General features: G+C 44.8%; 1 protein-coding gene across 1 annotated transcript in view; it reads right to left on the reverse strand.

The window, feature by feature from the left end:
- The window catches only part of dym (dymeclin), a 98,502-nt gene extending 83,095 nt beyond the window's left edge, over positions 1-15,407 (reverse strand). The window contains exons 1-6 of the mRNA XM_061263498.1: positions 15,224-15,407; positions 9,849-10,041; positions 6,783-6,835; positions 6,237-6,330; positions 4,424-4,557; positions 2,409-2,481 (exon numbers count right to left, since the gene is read on the reverse strand). Coding sequence (XP_061119482.1) covers positions 2,409-2,481; positions 4,424-4,557; positions 6,237-6,330; positions 6,783-6,835; positions 9,849-9,988 — 494 coding nt within the window. The 5' untranslated portion in view covers positions 9,989-10,041; positions 15,224-15,407. The remainder of the gene's footprint in view (positions 1-2,408; positions 2,482-4,423; positions 4,558-6,236; positions 6,331-6,782; positions 6,836-9,848; positions 10,042-15,223) is intronic.
- Positions 15,408-19,258: the final 3,851 nt, after the last annotated feature.

Raw genomic sequence — 19,258 nt, forward strand, 5'->3', positions numbered from 1 at the left:
TTCAAATGTACTGAAATACCGCAGTGCAACAGTCCTACGCCTCGAAAAGTGAAAACGGTGAAAAACCGAGCTGAAACATTTGCATACTGCCACCGTTGACCAATTTGGCGTCATTTTAAGCCCTTAAGAGACAGCGCACCGTCTGCATTTATCATTTCCACTTTCAGCCGCCATAATTGCATTGCTGCCCACCTGCACACACCCCCGCGTTTAGAGATTTATCGGCGCAATATAAAAACTAGCATGACTGATACGGCAAGACGGAAAATGCAGCCGCATCATAATTTATAATCTATGTCCACACCGTCATGTAAATATGAGCTGCCGCGGAGGATGTTGCCGGGCACGGCACCGTCGTTAATATAACGCGCGCTCGTGGAGAGAGGCTTTGTCGCCGCCGTCCTGTACGCATCGCTCCGCTAGCGGCCGTCTATCGTAATCCATCAGAGGTTATTGCGACCGCTTTATATAATCAGCCCTAGAAGCGGAGACACTGGGAAGGCCCTCCTTATCACTCACGCCTGCACGCAACGGGATCACCCATCAGTGAACAGACACCCCCGGAAGACGAAGCAACCCAATTTCACACACAGTGAAAAGGGGGGGGGGGGGGGGGGGGGGTATTCCCAAAAGAGGTTGGCAAAATGAGAATCTTGGCTGAATAAAGCCATGATTTATAGCGAAAAACCCTGCATTGCATTTTTGTTCAAAGAAGGAGGGCGCGATTCCACCTTAAGAGAGTGTGACAGACCTCTACGTGGGTATCAGCTAGCCCGACCTGGACAGTGTGTGTGTGTGTGTGTGTGTGTGTGTGCATTCACACACACAGATAAAACGGAGCCCTGGACGGGCGTGGGAGGACAAAGGCGAGTGGTGGGCAGGGGCGAAGGGGGGAGAGGCCCTTTGAAATGGACACCGGTGATGGGCCAGATCCAGGCTGACTCACCGAGCAGGGCGCCACGGCAACCCACAAAGCCACCAGGGCGGCGAGACGTGCCAATTCAGCACGGAGCCTGGGCCTCTCTCACCCATGGCAGCTCTGACTCCTCTCTCTCTCTCACTCCACGATGGCTCTCCCTCTCTCTCTCCCTCTCTGGCTCTGGCTCTCGCCCATGGTGGTTTTGACTCTCTCTGTCGGTCTCTCTTTCTATCCCTCTCTCTGTGTGTGGCTTTGACTCTTCTCTCTTTCTCTGTCTCTCTCCCTCTCGCTCTCGCTCTCTGTGTGTGGCTTTGACTCCTCTCTCTGTCTCTCTCTCCCTCTCTCTGTGTGTGGCTTTGACTCCTCTCTCTCGCTCTCTCGCTCTCTCTCTCTCTGTGTGTGTGGCTCTGACTCCTCTCTCTCTCCCTCTCTCTCTCAGTGTGGCTTTGACTCCTCTCTCTGTCTGGCTTTGACTCCTCTCTCCCTCCCTCTCGCTGTGTGGCTTTGACTCCTCTCTCTGTCTCTGTGTGTGTGTGGCTTTGACTCCTCTCTCTCTCCCTCTCTCTCTGTGTGTGGCTTTGACTCCTCTCTCTCTCTCTCTCTCTGTCTCTCTCTCTGTGTGGCTTTGACTCATCTCTCTGTCTCTCTCGGTGTGTGGCTTTGACTCCTCTCACTCCCACGTCCCACCCCGGGCCCTCCGGCCGCCTAATCCGGGGAGCCTTCTCCCCTTACAGCGCTGCCTCTCCCCTTCACCCCCCGTCCTCGCGAGCAGATGGCAGACCGGTCTGCCGTGCAATCGGAAGCCCCGCTCCTTTCAGCACCTCTCTCTGTACCTCTGCCAGAAATCTATATCTGATAGGGGGGCGATGAGAGCGGGCGGAGCCCGGGGAGAGCGAGGGAGCGAGGGAGAGACGGGCACACAAGCCGCTCGTGGGAGACGTCTGAAGACCGGGGCGTAAACGACAGCTTGCGAAACCGACAGTCCACCTCCTGGGTTTCACACAAGAGGGACGTTCACCGGAACATTCTCCGCACTACACTTTCCGCCGTTTACCACTTTTTGTCTCGCAGCGGACAAAAAAAAAAGCCGGATCGTTTTACGCACGTCTCCGATCGAGGCGCGAAGAGAAACAGAGACCCTGTACTGTTATAAAGTGTACACCTCTAATGATCGAATAATCTTCAGTGCATTTTAATTCAGCAGATAGACGGGACGGGTCCTTTGAGCATTTCACATTTCTCCAGTACCTAAAAGCAGCTCCACTGGTAATGAGCGCGCTGGGCTGTGGTACGTTGGTGTGTGTAAACGTGGGCAGATCCCCGCAGGCGTTCCCGGCTCGCTGGCGAGACCAGCCTTTCATCCGATCCGCAGCCCCCATTAAAATCAGCCGACAAGTGCAGTCGGGCCACTCCGAGGGCAGTCTTGGCCCCCCGGCGGGCGTGGAGACCCCCGCCGCCCCCCTTCCCCGTCCCCGCCAGGGATACTCACAGCAGGGGCACCTCCACGATCAGATGCACCAGGTTGCAGATCACCTCCTCCAGAAGGCCTTCAGTCACGGGCTCTGCAGGGGGGGAGGGAGAGAGAAACCGGAGGCTCGTTATCTCCGCCACGTCGTCCCGTCTTTCAATTAGCGAGCGGAGCGCCGTGCTAGAGGCGCAAAGCCCACCCTGAGCCGGGCCGGGCCCGATGGGCACGGCCGCAGGGCGCAGCCTTCAAAGCAAGAGCCGCGGAGAGGGCACCGGGCAACGGACAAAGGCAGAGCGCTTTCAGAACCCTGGCCTTCCTCCGCCCCCGGAGCCAGTGGTCTGAAAGAGAGGCACCTTTGAACCGCAGCGCTTTTAATTAAACACACCTCGATATCCCTCGAGCGAGCATCGGTGAACCTCTACCCCTAAAATATCCATTTCAAACAACCCAAAGAGCAACGTTTCGAGTAGCGAAGGATAAGGATATTCTTTTTTTTTTTTTTTTGGGCCTGGAATTTTCTCACAGTCCCGTAGCAGCTTGGGAGAGTATCGCTTTCTCAAGCAGCCTTAGTCACCAGAGTAAGAAAAACCTCAAATCCTGCTTTTCCTCAGAACAACCGAAAAAAATTAACTTTCCCAGTGAAATCTCCCGTTTTTTGGGCCAAGGGAGCAAGAGGAAAACATTGGGAGTGCAAAGACAGGCTGCTGGCGTCCATGACCATCGACTGCAACTTCCAACTCGCGGCACTTCCGACAGGCCCTCACTAACACAGCCGCCAGCCTGAATGAGGCTGTTATTCAAAAGGCTTACTGTCATCTATGTTTTCCAACATCTTTTTTCATTTTCTCTATAACTGCTCACTTATTAAGGAGGAAAGGGGGGGTGGGGGGGGCGACAGGAAAACAAGGGATGAAAGAGAATAAAAGCGTGAAGCACTAGATCCTTCTAAAAGCTGATATGCTGCCTACTTCGATACTGGGTGTTGTCTCCATTACTGAAGAGTCACCAGGAGAAAGCCCTCAGCGAACATGACTCAGAATGGCAGTAGCCTCTGCAGCCAAAACGATTTATTGTACACAAGTCATAGACGATTTCTCCCATTACTACACTCACTCAAGGCGCAGGCAAGAAACAGAAATAATTTAGAGGCAACAGGACAAGCTCAGCAGCCTGGTCTCAGAAATGTGCTAGTCTACAAAACTGGGGCTAACCACTGAAATTACAGCCATCACTCCCAACACCCCCTCGAATATAAATAGTGTCCAACTGTATCAAACACTGATATTTGCAGCCCTAACACAAAATCTCGCTTTATACGACCCATTCAAAGGCAGGGGAACTGAGCCAAACCAATAATTAATTGTCCCTGTTCATCCTCAATATCAAATTAGTCTCATAAGAAATTTAAGTAAATAACTGCAAAGGGTATTATGCCAATTACCCGATTCCATCCATTCCGACAAGTCGAACAAAAACAATTAAATTCAGTTACAGAAAACAATTACCAAGCCGCCCTTTTCTGCTCCACAGCAATAAGGCAACAGCGTCAGCCTGCGTGCCACTGCTCAGCAATTAAGCTCGCTCCTTTTGAGATTTCATTTCCAGAGATACTCGCTTAAAGTGAACGGAGTGAATTCCGGACACAAACGGTTCACTTAAGACTTGCAGATGTTCAAATTTGACCTGTTCAAGACTCTGCATTGCATTAAGTCTTCATCCCTTGGCACAAAAAAAAAAGAAGCAATTTGTGATGTTATTTTAGTGCCGATCAACATCGCCCTCACGCCACTGAAAGAAAAATGTAACATTACAAAACCGAGCGACCGTTTCCCTTTGACCGCAATTTTCTCAAAATGCGGAACCTTGAGTTTCTCCAGTCAAGGCTGTGAAGGTTGAATGTTTTTAATGATGCCGTGCACTGAAGCATTCACATCGGGCATTCACTGTTCCCACCTTCCCTCTCAAACAGGCAGCACTCCTGCCCGCAGAGTCAAGCAACCCCCCCCCCACTGCCACTGCTCCTCCTCCACACTCACCGCAGGAGCCTGGCGCCCTCTCCTGGTAGGAGAACTGCAACTGCAGGTCGTCCTCGCTCATCTCCCTGATGAAGACTTTCAGCAGGCAGCGGATCATGAAGAGGGCATTGTGTGCCTGCCAGATGAACAGCTGACTGCAAAGACAGGGTGCACATTTTTTTAAAAACCGAGCACATAAGACTAAATCTGAACATTAGGCATTTCTCCTTACCGTCGTCAGCACACCCAGTTTGGTGTCAGCGCACCGTGTATAATTTCAGTTGACGGCACTTCTGGGCGTATCTCTTAAGAAAGACTTGGATGACACGAAGGGGGGCTCCCGCAGTCTTTCGGACGACAGTGAGGTAATCCCTGCGACTACGAGAACATGCTTGGGCCCCCTGGACGAGTGCTGTGCGAGTCTGAGTGCGGCGCAGGGCAGAGTGAGGCGGGGAGAAGGGCCTTGATTCAGGCTGAAAGATCCCGTTTTTCACACCAACCGCAGGGAGGAAGGATGCGCCTCTGATGAGGAGCTCCAGACACATGCGAGCCCATGCACCCGTGGCAACGACACGCAACGACACGCAAACGACACGCAAACGACACGCAAACGACACGCAGATAAACACTCAGAATAAAGCATGAAGCCTCACACACCACTACACACACACACACACACACACACACACACACACACACACACACACACACACACACACACACACCACTACACACACACACACACCACTACACACACACACACACCACTACACACACACACACAGGTAGTCATGTCAATGCAAGCCTCACACACACACACCACTACACACACCACTACACACACACACACACCACTACACACACACACAGGTAGTCATGTCAATGCAAGCCTCACACACACACACACACACACAGGTAGTCATGTCAATGCAAGCCTCACACACACACACACACACAGGTAGTCATGTCAATGCAAGCCCACACACACACACACACACACAGGTAGTCATGGCAATGCAAGCCCACACACACACAGGTAGTCATGTCAATGCAAGCCCACATGCACACACACACACACACACACACACACACACACACACACACACACACACACACACACACACACACACACACACAAGGACGTGCACTCTGCACACACTACACTCTCTGGGAGTACAGCCTCCCCGTAGCCCTGGAGACATGTACCCTAGATCTGCAGCTCCACATTTACTCCAAACTTTAACCCCCCCTGTCCCTGCCGCCCAGGCCCAATTATAGTTCTGACACTGCTGCCAGGTTCTGGTTCTGCCAGAGGGTCTACAGCTTCAATCCCACAGGGCCACCATCATCAGAGCCGGCTCTCTGGGTTCTCATTAGCAGCTGGGTCCAGGGCTCGGTTTGACCGTGACTACTGCCACCAGACTCCGCTGGAGACGAGAGCTCACACAGCATTAAGAAACCCTCCAACAAAAAGTGGAAAAAAAAGCATTTAACTTGAACGTCCTTTCCTACAAAACGCAGCTTCATATCCGCACCGTTTCGCCAAGGCGGAACCAAAAAATGAACAAACGCTCCTCCCCTCCCCTCCCCTCCCTCCCGCAAAGCAAACGCAGACACAACCGCGGCCGTCACAGCCGCGGAACAGCGGGACAGGCTTAGCCCCGCCCGGTGGAAGTCGCAGTTTAACTCCCGCAGGGAAATGAATAACTACGGCGGGCTTTAAATCGACGCTCCGCTCAGCGTCAGCCAGACGGCGGGGGGGGGGGGGGGGGTCACGCTGGCCAGAGAGACCGCCGTCTCCCTGGCTCCGGCACGTTTATTTTCTCATACTCACTCCTGGCATTCCGTGGATATTTTCAGCTCCTTAGTTCTTCCGAGGAAGACTCTCACAAGGGCTCCAAAGTTTCCTGTTCTGGGATTGTTCTCGACTTGAGCGGGGAGCGCAGACATCAAGGCGGAGAGGCGGGGGGCCGGGCGGGGTTGAGAAACGGGAGAGGCGGGGGTTAGAGGGCATGACTTAATCGAAGGAAGGCGTCAGCTCGTAACATAAACAGCAGGCCTCGGCTGTGATAAACATCATCTGCAGACAGACTGCCCTGAAGCACAAGTTCTCCACATTCTGTAGAAAAAGGCCTATAAGTTACATTAATAGAGGCTGAATTAATTCCCACAGGTCATTTTACATGTTATAATGGGAGACAGATAAATAAAAAAATAAAAAAACGAAAAGCCTGTCACCAGTACTCCATCGGGTTAGCCTTTGTATGTCCCCATTTAGATTCCAAACAGTTGAGAACCCTGGAAACATGTAATAACTTGGACTGACATTGAAACAGTGAAAACAAAAACTGTGATTAAAAAAAAAAGTGCAGAAACCTACTGAAGATCTTGGCAAGTGGGATGACGGCTTCTTCCAAAAGTTTGGAGTCCCCACTGAAACAGAGAGAAGAGATTTGAGTCTTAGGTCACCTTGCCCATCAGCGTGGATCTGGACATTCACACAATCAATGCCAAGAATTCACCTCGGTGAAGCTAGTCTCCACCTGCACGACACGTTGGGCAAGCCAGAGAGGGAAATGAACCATAAACTAGAGTTAATTACAGGGCTACCAGATTTTATCACATTCAAGGACTTTTTTTTTTTTTTTCCCAGGTCCAAACGGAACTAAAAAATAACAATGTTTTGTTGCAACATAATTAGGGTGTGGAGGAGGAGCTCACTGACAATCAACTCTTCATTTCCCAGCATTTGAATTTGTTAGGACAAGAGTACTGCTTGGGGCATGTCAGAAGTTGTTAACTAAGTAATAAAAATAAAAATACCTACTGTAAATGAATGTATAGTATAGAAAGGGTAACCTATAACTTACGAACTCAGACAAATTAGTTGAAAATTGGGAAAAATTGATTCATTATGTTACACCCTTAAGACCAGAAGTGTCTACGTGACTTTGACCATGGAATGATTACTGGTGCCAGACAGGATGGTTTGAATGTCTCAGAGACTGCCGCCCCCTGGAGATTTTCCACAAACAACGGTCTCTAGAGTTTGCAGAGAATGGTGCAAAAAACAAAAGAAACATCCAGTGAGCAGCAGTCCTGTGGGCAAAAATGTCTTGTTAATGAGAGGTTAGAGGAGAAGGTCCAGACAGGTCAAAGCTGACAGGAAGGTGACAGTAATGCAAATAACCACACGTTACAACAGTGTTATGCAGAAGAGCATCTCAGAACACACAACGCATCAACCCTCTAAGTGGATAGGCTACAGCAGCCGATAGGCTACAGCAGCAGAAGAAGTCTAAAAATAAGTCTAGTAAATACCTAATAAAGTGCTCACCGAGTATAAATGCAGTCCATTTACCTTTGCTCCCCACTCACCACTGGGAATACTTCCCCAACTGATTTGACTGTGAATAACATCCCAAGTTTAGCTTGAACTTAGCAACCAGTTGTTGTGGGTTTTCTTTTTTTTACATTTACATAGAAAACAATTTAACTGGAAACCCAACGGGGTATTTGTGCCAACAAATTAGTTCTAGAGCAGAAACCTTTATGGTGACCTACTTTTTTGCTGGCAACGATGAAAGCTTTGAACTTTTTGGAAGGTTGTTCACAAATAATTGACTCATTGGATCTCACATGCCTGAAAGCACCATCAAAAGGGCAAAAGGGTGTTCAATTATTCTGAGGAACAGGGAACATAACATAGCCCAGGTCTTTAGCACCCCCTGTTGTTCAGCCCAAGTCTCAAGACAGCAATACATTCAAGATATAAATATAATCAAGTTGCCAAAGATGCCAAACACCAAGAAATGTGTTAAGCAGGAAATACCAAGCGTTCGTCAATCTTCCTTGTATGGGTCTTGGGCGGCCTGTAGTGTAGTGGTTAAGGTAAATGACTGGGACAGGCAAGGTTGGGAGTTCGAATTCCAGTGTAGCCACAATAACATCCGCACAGCCGTTGGGCCCTTGAGCAAGGCCCTCAACAACGTGCATTGCACAATCAAAATAAAGAAACCCTCTTTCTGTAGAAAGTCATTTCTAAGACACAATTGTTTCAGTCGATTTCAAGCTGAAGTGACCCTTAGATTCTATAACATTTCAGCTTAAATAACCAGGAAATAAAGATCAAATCTTCACTGTCACAAATGGTGTAGAAAAGAACATGTTGAGATGCCTACTAAATTATTCTTCCTCACAAATTCATTGAATAAACACACTGTCAAAATAGATACAAGGCTATTTTGAAGAATAGCCACAAGAAGAATACAAATTGACACAAGAAGAATACAAATTCAGTAAGTCATCCTTAATCACTCAAATTCCACCAAAAGTCATGGCTCTGTTAGAGAAAACAAGCATTGCTACAAATGATGACATAGCATAGACATAGGGTAAATAGAAAAGACCAATAAAATCAGATTTATGGCTTTTTCTTCAACACAGGAAAGGTCATTGTTACTCTGCGAAGATGATTAACCAGAGAAGAAGGATATTGCCTGAATGGAGGATTACGTCAGTTAACCCATATATTATCTGCTGCGGCCTACAAACGCCCATGTTTGGTTTAGAATCCAGTCACACCATCACAATTGTTTACAGACCGCACCACTCCCTGTCTGTTCAGGCCTGGGATAGGGCAGGAGCCCTGAACCTTCTGGATGAAGGCCAGCTTTACACGAATTAAAATAAGTTTTGCATTTCACATTACATTTCTCTTAATGTAATCAGTAAAAGTGTGGAAATTGATCCAGTGACAGACACAGTACGCATTCAGTGAGGGAATGATCGGAGGAGCATACAACACAACAGAAAAGGCTATTTTCTGGCCTTCATTTAGTTATTTTATTATTTCCTTTTTTTTTTCATTAAAGCAGACGTCAATTATCTGAATTGACCCCAAATAAATCTCACAGTCTAAATTTTGTTTAGACTAAACATTAAAGTGAAATGCCTGTGCTATCTGTGTTAGACACTGTGCTCAAAGTCACCAAACAAACTTTGGTACTTTCTCATGCTGCCGAGGACAAATAATTTTACATAGAGAAAATGCTACATAATAATGCGAAAAATCACCAATTACTGCTGTTGGAAACCAAATGGTTGGTATTTATAAATGGTAAATGGTTGGAATTTATATAGCGCCTTTATCCAAAGCGCTGTACAATTGATGCTTCTCATTCACCCATTCATACACACACTCCGACGGCGATTGGCTGCCACTTCGACACAGCCCGGTGGGGGAACGATCCGGCAACCCTCCGACTGCCAGACGACTGCTCTTACTGCCTGAGCCATGTCGCCCTCAAAACACCAGGTCAAGAAAAAAAACAAAAAAAAAAAAACACTGAAACTTTCTACCATAAAGTTTCATTAAAAATTAATTTAAGGTGACGAAGGCCACCTGTGAAAGCATTGGCCACCTGCGAGGCGATCAGGCACTCACCTGTTGGTGGGACTGGTGAAGGTGAAAGAGATGAGCTGGTTCCAGAACGGGTCGTTCTCCGACACGGACTCGGTGCCGATCAGGGTTCTGAGGCTCTGGTTCTCCGACAGGTCGCTGACCTGGCTGATGTTGGCTCCCATCTCCTGGTCCTGTTCAGCCCACCTCAAAGCCTCATCTCCCACAGGGCCGGACCCTGCGGCATACACGGGGAAACACACGGGTACCACAGTGAGAAACACACGCCCAGCCCCTACCACACAGGTTTGTCCTACTTGGGCTATTGGGTTTGGGATGTTGTATACAGGAGTAGCGCTGCACAATATTGTATATTTCTTGTCATCGTGATATGAACATGTGAAATAAACACATCGCAAAAGACTGCTTCGAACCGCGATGAATAGTATTCGTTTAAATTTAAGTTCCGTTAAATTGATTTGCTCTTCAAGTGCAATTTGTACAATAGAAGCATGTATTTCATTTGCTTTATTCAGTGGGTATAGGCTATTCATATATATTTTCTGGGGGTCTATGCAAGCAGTGTATCTAATGCAGAAAGACTTGCACACTTCAGTATTTGTTTATTTTTCACAAGTCCTATAGTCATCGCAACAACATTATGGCATATCGCATATTTTCCTCATATCGTGCAGCCCTAGTGTCTAACATTGTGGCGTAATCTCCAACCAATTCGCCCACTTGCTGGCATGGCTTCACCACAGGTCACAATGCTATCGGAATGATTCTGAAACCATTAACCTTGTAACTCGAACAAAAACCCGTAAGATGTTCATGAAGTGCATATTTAATGTTTTTGGGTCACACCCGTGCCTTGCTTGGTAGAGAGCGGGGCATGAAGGCCAGGACACTGCAGGTGTTGACAGTAGAGAGACAAAAGAACATGATAGATCAAATGTCTCTTTCTCAGCTAATGGTCTCCTCTACTTCAACCACGCAATGAGGGAATAATCTCTGATATAGCTACACGTAAATATACACTCCTAATTTCCATGCATATGACAATGTCATGTGTATGCGCCACGCTTGTTTAATGGGGGAAAACAATCATCAAAAGCTATTCCAATCAGTGTGAGATGCAAAACACATACCTATCAGGTAACCTGAGCCTCAGGAGTACAGAAGACCTAGGCAGGTATACACAGTAAACATACGAGAGAGCAGCTCAATTACATCGGAGTTTAAAAAATTAATAATCCGGCACCTTCGCCCTGACGCGCCGCCCAGGGTTAGCAACATGAAGATGTGCAGTTTAATCAGGTCCATTTTATCTTAAGCAGAACTTACTGATCAACTGCTGGCCAATGACTCAGTCATTGCAAGGCCTCCATAAAACATTCCAAAAACAACATCCACGGTCACATCGTTGTTCTGAAATTATTTTCAGCCACTTGAGGCTTGTTGGTATTATGCATATTTATTGATTTCTGCAGCTCGCCAATAAAGACACGATGTGAAGGGCAGACGTAAAGTTAAAAGCTAAATCAACGGAACCACCCACTCAAAAAAAAAAAATACATAGGAATTTTTCTAATGACATAGTAAAAAATTATCGCCTCCTTACAATTTCATAAAAATAAATTCAATTTTCCTCAGTACACTAAACTGCAGAATTGTTCTCTCAACAAGCCCCATCTTGTCGTGAACATAACCTAGGCCACCCCACAGCCTCTTCCCATGTGAAAATGTAGCTAAGCTTGGCACAGTTCAAAACATTCAAAAAGCAGGAGCACAAACGACCTCAAACAGCCTCATCTATATCAGCTACAGAGTTAATTAGGCTCCCTGGTGTTTGTCACTACTGCATCAAGGGGTCTGCGCATAGGCAGGGGGGGGTTGGAAAGAGACTGACAGTTCAGCCAGTTTAATTATCAAGAATCTGACAGAGAGAGAGGGGATATGAAACGGAACAGCCAGCCAGACAGGAACGATCCATAAACCAACAAACAGGTGAGGCTTCCTGGTTAAGCAGGACATGGACGGGAGGCCTCTCCCTGACACACCTGGTGGAACAGCCGGTCTGAGGCCCCCCCGGGGCGTGTCTGCGGTCTGAGATGGAGCGTCGAAGGGCCCGGCCCCGCTTGACTTGACATAAGCCACAGAAAGGACGTCTCTGTGTACATATTCTAGAACGTGCGAGATATGCTTGGCACACCCGGTGAATTATTCATCCCCCAGTACATTATTGAAGTATGATAAATATTTTTTAATATTCTATACAAGAGCTCACGGCTGTCTCAAGAGCATCACCCGTGGTATAATATCACGACAGGGCTACGACCGATCGGACATACATATCCCAACAGCAGGAGGAACTTATCTTGTAAATTTTATTCCCGAATGTGAAGCTTAATAGCATCTATTTTTTGTTTTCATATTGCATTTTAATATGGGACATCAAACAACCAGATGCTAGACTGAAAACTGGGGGGGGGGGGGGGGGAGCTGAGCTAGCTGAGACCAAGGGAAAGAACAGGAACTCACTGAATTACTAATGAACTGTCAATATGCACAGAAAACCCTGCGCAGCACTGCCAGATTGGTCTGAAACATTAAGGTCTTAAAAAGGTTTTGTTTTTTTCCTTTAGCAGCAGAACCTCTATGAAAGTAACCATGACCTGATTTTAACCACTTTTTAACCACCACTGATACTATGCCTTCCTTCCAGCTCAAACTAAGATCTGCACACTAGCCTATATCTCTCGTATCACTTATGGATTTCCTCTCCATAGCTGATGAGACATCTTCACTACCTCTGCATTTTGTTGAATTGTCAGACATGCCATCCAAATCATATACATACTTCCTATTACTTAAATTACATTTTAAGGACATATAGAAGTTGTAATACAGAAGGATTAGCTTTTCATTGGTATAGTTTATTCATTCATTTTTTAAATTCTGAATAGTTTGCTTACATAGTTCACACACTGTAAAGCTAATGATTTGGGGAATTTTCCCTTGCACTTAAAGTTGTGTGGAATAGAAGGATACTTAAAGGGGGAGCATGAGAATTGGCTCCGAGAAACTCAGCGTGTTCAGTATATTTGCATATGTGCACCGGTCAGAATAATAAATCAAACATTTCCTTCCATACATTTGTCTCAGTGAAGACTGAACTGAACTCTTCGAGACAACATGCATTCCACCACAACATGAACACGCTAATGTGATTGCAGCTCTTCTGCCGCTTCCTCGAGCAGTAAAGAAAACCCCAAGAGAGACTAAAGCAAAGCAAAGCAGTATTACGACTGAGCGTGAGAATGTGCCAATGAATAATGGAGAACCCTTCAACATTAATACACTTCACCAGCTAACTTCACCGCTACATCAGAGTCTCAGTCAATGGATCCCGGAGTCTGTGTACATCAAATCCTTCACAGCAGGCTCCCACACACATTGTATGAGCTACTATTGATTTTAGTCATCACAACTTAAGGAGGACAGCTCTTTCAGGCCATGGTTAACAGAGGTTCATGCTGCATAATTTATAAGAAAACCAAATGAAATTCCATTCAGGGGGAATCTAGATCACAAAAGATCCAAATCTCTTTCAGATTTGAAGACACCAATTTTAAGATTCATCCAATCCAAAAGGCGAAATGAATCGATAGCATTTTTTTTAATTTTTTTTTATTATGGGCATTTTGAAACAGAAATTCAATATGCCGCAAATACAACCAGATAACAACAAATGGGCTATGTATATGAACATTTCAGGCATAACTAGAGCAGAGCTGCAGGTCCAATTTTCTCGTCTTAAGGGGCGGCCTGTAGCGTAGTGGTTAAGGTAAATGACTGGGACACACAAGGTTGGTGGTTCTAATCCCGGTGTAGCCACAATAAGATCCGCACAGCCATTGGGCCGTTGAGCAAGGCCCTTAACCCTGCATTGCTCCAGGGGAGGATTGTCTCCTGCTTAGTCTAATCAACTGTACGTCGCTCTGGATAAGAGCGTCTGCCAAATGCCAATAATGTAATGTAATGTTATTCCCGCAACATTTGAATTCCATTTCACATTTAGCCCATCACATAGGAACATGTGGAAGAGCACTGCTGGAAGCTGCGGCTTCACAGATTATTGATCAGCATCCTTAACAGCAAAATCGTGCTTTTAGAATGCATATAGTCAAGGGCAACGGGAGGTGGTTGGTTTTAAAATGTCAAGTGCACTTTATATGGACAAACTAAATTCGTTCCTCAGTAACAATTTAAATCTGCAAATCATTCACATGCGTCTTAGTAAATATTACAAGAACGCTTTTTTTTTTTTTTTTTTTTTAATTAACGCATCATATAACAGTGAAGTAAGTTTAGCACTTAAATCCTACTCAGGCCTGCAGGATCTTTAACTAGGTAGTCCCGCACGTATCCCTCTGGGGCTGCCAATCCACTGGTTATACAAAGTTGTGTAAAATCAATTTTACACTGCCTGCAGTGTCGGCTCGAATAAACACTCACTGCATCCCAGATTATTACCACTGTTTTCATTCATTAAATCTGATTTTTTTTACTTTGAACAACAATGCGCCTGGATGCAGACATTGGCAGCAGTGAGATTACTTCCGACACTTTCTCCTGAATATGCTGTGCAAACCGAATCAAGTGATGGGATGTCCACACAATCGCTGAGGTCTGTTCTGGACACTAACATCAGTGTGCAGCGAGGTAACGACATGGCTAACGCACACGGGAGTCAATCGACGTTCGTTTAATTAAATTGGCATTGGCAATTCGGTAGAGTAATTACTCCCATCATCTGCAGTAGCACTTACGTTAGCTATCATTTTCTCTGTCATCCAATTTTAGTTAGTGCCAACCATCTCGCTAATGCCTTAAAACTGATAAATAATATTTTAAAGCAATCTATCAAACGAGGCAATTAGCTAGATAATGAAAACCTAGCTTTGTTATTGCAAGCGCCAGTATGCGTAAATATTACAGAAAAGTAACCAAGTTGGTTAACACTTCAGCAATATGCCAAACAATATTTAAATATGCCAAGAGCGCTGAAGAACGTAAGCCAAACGATGGTGGCTAGTTACCTCGCAAGTTATTTCTCCATTAACCAGGAAGCTAGATACCAACTAGATATAAGTTAAGTTAGGTAGTAGCAACCAATTTCAAGCAATATAACGTTAGCTAGCTAGAACAGCCCGCTACTGAGTAAGCAAGACTGTGAAAATGCAGATTAACGTTAGCTTGATAAGTTAGCTTCTAACCCCATCTATCGTTTTGGGGATCAAGTGAGGAACACACCTACCAGGTAAGATCTATCCATATAGCTAGCTAGCGAGTGTAATCTTGCAATACGTGACATAGCTAACTAGCTAGCTCGTGCTAGTACAATCGTTACATACCTTTAAAATTCTCACTGATTGATGTCAGTGACAGCTTTTCCTAGGGAGTGTTCTTTGTCCGGATGTTCAGTGACTCTTCCACAACTTTTATATCGACGGGACGCTGTCTGGTAATTATTAACTAATTTCAATACCACCGATGGCTGCCGATTTCTGCTTTACTCCTCCATGTTTCCACGTAGCCAGCGATTGATACGTTCACTGGACTACATGGGGTTAAGAGGTCAACAGGATGTTTCGCTACATGGAAAACAGGAGCTTTTCGGGAGTTGTAGTTTTTATTGCTGAGACGAGATGTTTGCCTCACAGTCGTGCGTCGCACGTATCTTTATTCACACACTGAGTAAATCGCTGAAGCTTACACATATGTATCCTGGTTGCGCTCACTGCACCACAGTCGATGGAACTAAAAAAATACGTTGTAGTTTAATTTCTGATAATAAGAATATACTGTACGTGTAACATATTTAAAGTTGAAACTTAAGTCAAGAAACGAGAGGAGCCACTTTGCACAATCCTAAGGCTGAGTGAAATAATTGTGTGTGTGTGTGGTAGTTGGGGGGTACTGTTTTATATTTTACCACCAAAAAGTTGAGAACTGCCACTGGACTTAAATAAAACAGCTAGTTATTAATTTCTCATGGTTTTCAATTAAATTGTTTTACGTAGGCTATAAGCATTTATTTTCAGACAGAGGACTTTGAAGTTGTGCTGTCAGTCTGCCTTAGACCGACAGTGGGGTATTTGGAGAGTGGTATAATTCATGTTCTTTTGTCTCTACTCCAGCACATTGGATTTGAAATGAAATAATGAATGTGGAGTTAAAGTGAAGACTGTCACCTTTAATTGGAGAGTATTTACATCCATATCAGGTGATCAGTGTCAGCATTACCTGCCTTTTTATACATAGTCCTCCCATTTTCCCCTATTACTCAGCCTCGTAATGGCTCCCTTGATTGTCTGTTTCCAGTTTTTTTTTTACACTCCCAACAAAATAACTGTGTAGGCCATCCTGAGGATGTTAGGTCGAGTTGCCACAATGCTAGCTATAAATAAATAATAATTTGTTATTCAGCGGACGGTTTTATCCAAAGTGACCAACAAGCCCTGGTTGAAATGTCTTGATCAAGTTGATAATTTTGCATGCAAGTATTTTTCTGTACTTTAGAGGGCGCTGTCGGCTACATGTACTGAAGGCGCGGGAGCCATACAAGTGAAAGTAAAAGTAAAAATAATTTTTTTCTCTTACGTTATTAGAATGTCCCTAATTCCTTTGTAGTAGCCTAGCTGAATTATAGTACTCAGAGGCATTTTGGCCAGATTGGAGAGTCTAAATTTCACATGGAGCATCTGCAATGTCATCATGCTATCTTTTGGGGGTCCTTTAACCATCAGGAGTCAGCCGTACTGACTGTATCCCTCCAAATCCAATTGTGCACCACTCCTATATTTCTTTAAAGGTACACCACAACACTGTTAAATGCCTGGGAAGAAGTTGATAAGAGCGAGTGCTAAGCAGGACCGAATAAGTGCATGGTACACATGGAATATGTAAGGAATAATGCACAACGAGGTGGTCATTACAGTTTTAACGCATGATGCGGGGCGAAGAACCACCCAATGCCAAGCCCAGGTGTGTGCCTACTTAATCAGTAGGCGTGGTCCTCCGATTGGCATGCCTCTCCCTCACAAACCCAGCCCCACCTGCCACGCTCCCCTTCTCAGACCCCACCTGTTTAAACTATTTAAACAGCCTATTGCACTCAGCTTTCTTCTCTTCTCTTTTATCTCAAACGCTTTAGTTTTTTCCTTACTATGAAAATATATGATATAGTATACAGTACTGTGCAGAAGTCTTAGGCACCCGTATAACATATTGTACAGATAAGATTATTACTAAATAAACATACTATACATTTTACATTACATTTGAGTCATTTGGCAGAATAGGTAAAAACGTAATCAAATCATTATTTTTTGTGACCACCCTTCAGCGTTAAAACTGCATCACTTCTCTGAGATGGCCAACGCTGTCCTGCAGTTCTATAAGACAATCAGCAGGGAGGTTGTTCCAAGCATGTTGGAGAACTTGCCACAGTTCTTCTTCAGATTTTGGTTGACTCCTTGCTTCTGTTCTCAGACAGCCTTGATCAAGTTTTTATGTAAAAAGTAGTAAATTGCTTACAGTAATATGTTACTTTTTTTTAATTAAATGCAAAAATATCTCTGTCACAATTTAATCTTTTGGAAAATTAATATTTAGAAATCTCAAATGTGTTCTTTTATACGAACACAAACAAATATATATATGTATAATAAAGTCTAGGGTGCCTAAGACTTCTGCACAGTACTGTATATATATCACACTTTTTAAGTCACAATGGTTAAAAGTGTCTGTTGAATGAATAAATTCTATTCATGCTGTGGTTCCTGGTGGAGAATCAAGGCTTCCGCATGTGTTTTTGAAACTTTCAAGAACATAATAGTCAAAAAGTAGCGTCATGTGTCATCCAGATTGACAGTCTTGATCGTTTGTCCCAATTCCCAGCGATGTGTTTTGTAAATAAATACCGGTCATGTCAGGGTTGGGTGTGGACTGTGGACATTGTGTGAGGCGCGGCTAAGGCTCGGAGCAGGTTACGATGACAACGCTCCCCGATGACGTAACCCTCAAATTCAAAATAACTTCCTTCGTCTGGCAATTCTTTGGACGAGAGAGAGGCCGGTGTTCAAATCCCACCTCGGTCTCAAGCAAATCTCCAACTCATTACACTAGCAACTAGCAACAGAACATGAAACTTTAGGAAGCTTTCTAGTTGTGTTAGGAGAGCTCTGTTTCGGGCTCTGGCTGTCTCCAACCAGGGAAATACAGCAACATCATGAGCACTGGATACTACTGTTAAAATGACTGGTTTCTTTTTGCAGGTGCACGTTATAACATGTTCACAAATTTGGCACTGCCTTTGGAGAATTTTGGCGTTTCAACTGGGTTAAATTCTGTACTGTACATACTGCACAAAATACTGTTGGTTCTAGATCACAGGATCTAAAAAGTGAATAGCCAACTTACTCACACGATTTTAGCATTTTAAACATTTCTCATTTCTCTTTCCTTATGGCTTTGCTGTAGACCAGATGTGTATTACACCACTTTTGGTTCAGAGATGTAATGTGGGGTAGCAGTAGAACCCTGACCTGCCTGTGTACCTAAAAAAACATTGACTAAAATCATCAACATGACTGTATTTTCTGTTTCTCAGTGTTTAGCTTGTACGAGTGATTTTATGTTCAGGGTTAGAAAGGGAACTGGCTGCACTATGCACAAGGTAGGAACTGTTAATTGTACTGCAAAATAAATAAATGTTTTTTTTTAAACATTTCAATTTAGTTTAAATTTTCCCTCAGTGTTCTACAGCTAATTTTGTGGGCTCGCATTTCTGTTCAAATCAGTGGTTCTCCTAAGGTATGTGACATACCCTGCCCAAGATAAGAAACATCATTGTTGGAATCTGCTTTGGAATCATCGTATTGTATGGTTTATCTACAATTGTTTGTACAGGTAATGTAAGAGCCATATGCATTTTAGTCATCCATGCCACCAGGGGGTGCATGTCAATGACCAGGCTGACTACAGGTCATGTGGGGTCATGCAAGTTTATATAGGTAATTGTCAGGCAATGCCCAATTGTTGCTAATAGAGGGAAGCAAACAGTTTTTGACTGTACTCATTTGTGCTCAATTACGCCAGAATAAATCTGTGGCTGTTTATTATGTTTTATTGGTTGCCTGTTACTATTGGAGTAACGGATGAAATGGACGAATATGGACATTGTGAGAATAAACGCCAATTAACATCAAGTGATTTGAGTATTATGTTTGAGTGCACGTCTTCAACAAAGTACGCCTGTTAGCAGCCAGTAGCCGCAGGTAAAGGACTTTGCCACTACATTTAAGACTATACTTTACAAAACTTCAAAAGGAATTCATTGCTGTTCCTTGTCATGCGTAACGTATACATTGTGTGTACAATCAGTG

Source organism: Conger conger, chromosome 12 (assembly GCF_963514075.1).
Source record: "Conger conger chromosome 12, fConCon1.1, whole genome shotgun sequence".
Classification (NCBI taxonomy): domain Eukaryota; kingdom Metazoa; phylum Chordata; class Actinopteri; order Anguilliformes; family Congridae; genus Conger; species Conger conger.